The sequence below is a fragment of the Caenorhabditis briggsae genome, assembly GCF_000004555.2.
Source record: "Caenorhabditis briggsae AF16 supercontig from assembly CB4, cb25.NA_002, whole genome shotgun sequence".
Lineage (NCBI taxonomy): Eukaryota > Metazoa > Nematoda > Chromadorea > Rhabditida > Rhabditidae > Caenorhabditis > Caenorhabditis briggsae.
The window spans coordinates 1,466-4,475 of NW_025543229.1; the positions used below are offsets into that span (position 1 = coordinate 1,466).

At 39.9% G+C, this 3,010-nt stretch overlaps 1 protein-coding gene across 1 annotated transcript in view; it reads left to right on the plus strand.

Moving 5' to 3' along the window:
• Window positions 1-2,019, plus strand: part of CBG23553 — a gene marked incomplete at both ends in the record, with an annotated part of 2,439 nt that extends 420 nt beyond the window's left edge. The window contains 2 exons of the mRNA XM_002647741.2: window positions 207-588; window positions 1,783-2,019. Of these exons, the coding sequence (XP_002647787.2) occupies window positions 207-588; window positions 1,783-2,019 (619 nt within the window). The remainder of the gene's footprint in view (window positions 1-206; window positions 589-1,782) is intronic.
• Window positions 2,020-3,010: the final 991 nt, after the last annotated feature.

Below are 3,010 nucleotides of genomic sequence, written 5' to 3' on the forward strand. Positions count from 1 at the left end.
CAAAATATTCCTCCAGTCCAGATTTTTTTTTCTCATCGCAGCCACCTGGCTTTTGGAGGGAAGCTATCCACAAGTTACCTGAGCATTAGCAACATGTGAGGACCACGACGGATACTGTTATTCTTGGGTTAATCTTGTTTTCGTATTATTTACTAACAAAAAAAGGACAGTTACTTTCCATTCAACCTAATAAAAACTTATTCCAGACTTCGTCACTCTCTGGCTGAATGCCAAATCAACGAAATCTACGAGAACCATGAGAACTCCGCCCATCCTAGTCACCACAAACACCACCACCACTTCCACGCGATTCCTTCTTCCTATTCTTCCTCTACTACCACCAAACCTTCTTCTCGCTTCCCTCCTACCAACACATCAATAAGCCACGCCCCCTTGGCGCCGCAAGAAGAGTATCTCGACGAGTCGGGTTCTTCTGCCAATTCCGCGAATACCTATTTTTCGGATCTTTTGTCTTCCACATCCTGTTCTGAAAATTCGACGACTGAAAGTGTTAACTGTAATTACGAAGAAACAAGAAACGCGTTTCTGATGGCTTCTGGATTCCCGTCTCTTTCTTGGAATGTTCAGGTAAGTCAATTCAAAAACTTTTCTGTAGAAATTTTTTTTAACTTGCTGCCATTTTTTTTGCTGATGTCCGTCTGAAAATTTTAATGAAGCCATCATTTCCGTAAACACTCTTATTAAAGCTCACCCAACTTTGAGCCCGCATATCTCGGTTCCTGTAAAAGATATCAAAAAGTAGTCAGCTGACGAAATATTTTTGGTATTATGATAAACATTTTGTTAGTTAACCAATTTTTGATATCACTTACAGGAAATGAGATATATAAGCTCGAAGTTGGTAGTTTGGGTGACCTTCTATTAGAGTGTTTGTGAGGTAGTCTTATTTTGAAATAAGTAAAGCTAGAATGGTATTTGTAGGCCTTTATCACTATATTATGTTTTCGATTCACTCAAGTTCAAAAAATCTTATTTTTAATTCTAAAAAATGATGAATTAGAGCACATTCCAGTATATTGTTACATCCATAATCCGTTCGCATTCAAAAGTCATTAATTTCCAAATGACCTCACCAATCCCTTTACTATGCTTCACACCTGTTGCCATCCGGGCGGTGACAAAAGAAGACACTCCCCTCCGACGCCCCGAAAAAAGAGACACTGTATCTCCAATTGGTTGCAAATTGCGCAGCTGATCAAAGTGTCGTTCGGATATCCTCCGCGAGCATATCAGGTTACGCTCTCTTTTCAAATTATTCGGACCACGACCGGTCAGCGCGTCTTCCTGTGGGGCTTCAGATGTTTACAACCAGATAAAAAGGGGCAATATGATGCTCTTGTCCCGGAAGAAAATGAGCATGCGTTGTGAAGGGTAATAAAGAAATTGAGAGATGTTTATGATTTATGGCTAGACACATAGAGCAGATTAGAGCTAGGGGCACAGAATTTGAACTTGTTCTAGGGGAATCTAGGAAATCCCTCTTGAGAATAAATGATTAAACAGTCCTTATCCAAATACAGTAACTTGAGAGTTTCCTCATTTCATAATCTGACCGTGTTCAAAAGTGTCAAGTGACCATGTTCACCTGATTATGTTACCCCGTCTTCCGCCGGAACCTCAGTTGGAGGTCTCTCCACTTGAACAAGTAGCAAGTAGAGTCTCAAGTACTTGCTCAACACAAATACCATTCCTTTTTAGAAAAGAGCCGCAAAATATAGAATTGATTTGAATGAACAAGGTCAATATGTTTCCCTTTTTCAGTACATCGGATCGTTTCCAATTTCTGGATCACATGTGGACAACTTGGGAAAGCGAATCGACTCGTTTGTGCCAGCTGGGAGCTCGGTTCCTCAGAATGTGGAGCTGTCGATTGCGATATCCGGAGTGAAGATTTGTTGTGAGAAGGTGAGAAAGCTCTTCTTGAGACACTTAATGGGTTCACTCTATTTTTGCGCAATACTGCCCATCCATATTATGCTAATTTCATTATTATGCTGAGCCTCTCTCCACGTGGTTTCATCTGTCAGCACTTTCCCACCATCAGAATGTGTTGTCATAAATTTGAAAATTGAACCAATTAAGCATCTCCACCATAATTTCATGTTCCTGTGTACTCCTTTTCGAGCATGACTCAATAATAGAACACGTGTTGCGCGGCTACTGGTCTGTCACAGTACCGAAAACACCGATTATCGGTCACACAATGTCTTTGTCTCTTTTGGAAGCAGAAGACGTGCCGACGTTTCTTGTTCGAGAAACGGATCGGCTTGACTGATGAAGCATGAATTTTTCAGTGAGAGGTTGCGCAATCGAGAATAGGTTAATTGAAAGAAAAAGGGGGAGATGTATTTGAATAGTGAAAAACCTGTAATAGAAGGGTCCTTATAGTTTGAGCTGAATTATCTCGGCTCCTAAAAGAGATATCAAAAAGTTGTCAACAAATAAATTGTTAATCATCATATCAGAAGTGTTTTGTCAGTTGACACATTTTTGATATCTTGCACAGGAATTGATATAATTTAGCTCAAACGTAAGGGACCTTCTATTACAGGTTTGACAGTATGTATTGTTAATTGAAATGTATATACCCATGTTCTTTTAATCAGATATCCAGGAAACACAAATTGCCTAACTTACAACACCTATTGCGCGGATGATACATCCATCTCCCTCATTTTTCATGCCTTTTTGTCCTTGAACGATGGCACCAACAGACCAAATTTTATAGACTTGTTCTCCTTTTGTGGTTAAAACCGAAGCGGTACGGCTTCTGAAGGAGTCGGCACACCACTAATCATAAACCGCCAACTTTTATGATCTACCTCTACCATTTTATGAGATTGTACGCAACGAATACAAATTAGCCTTCTGGATATGTGAATTTTCGCTTTCAATAGGGGATCTTTAGGTTTTGACGCAATTCGAGATTTTGAAGCCACTCAAACTCTTTAGTGTGTGAATATGAAATGAGACGATTCTCGAGAGTGAC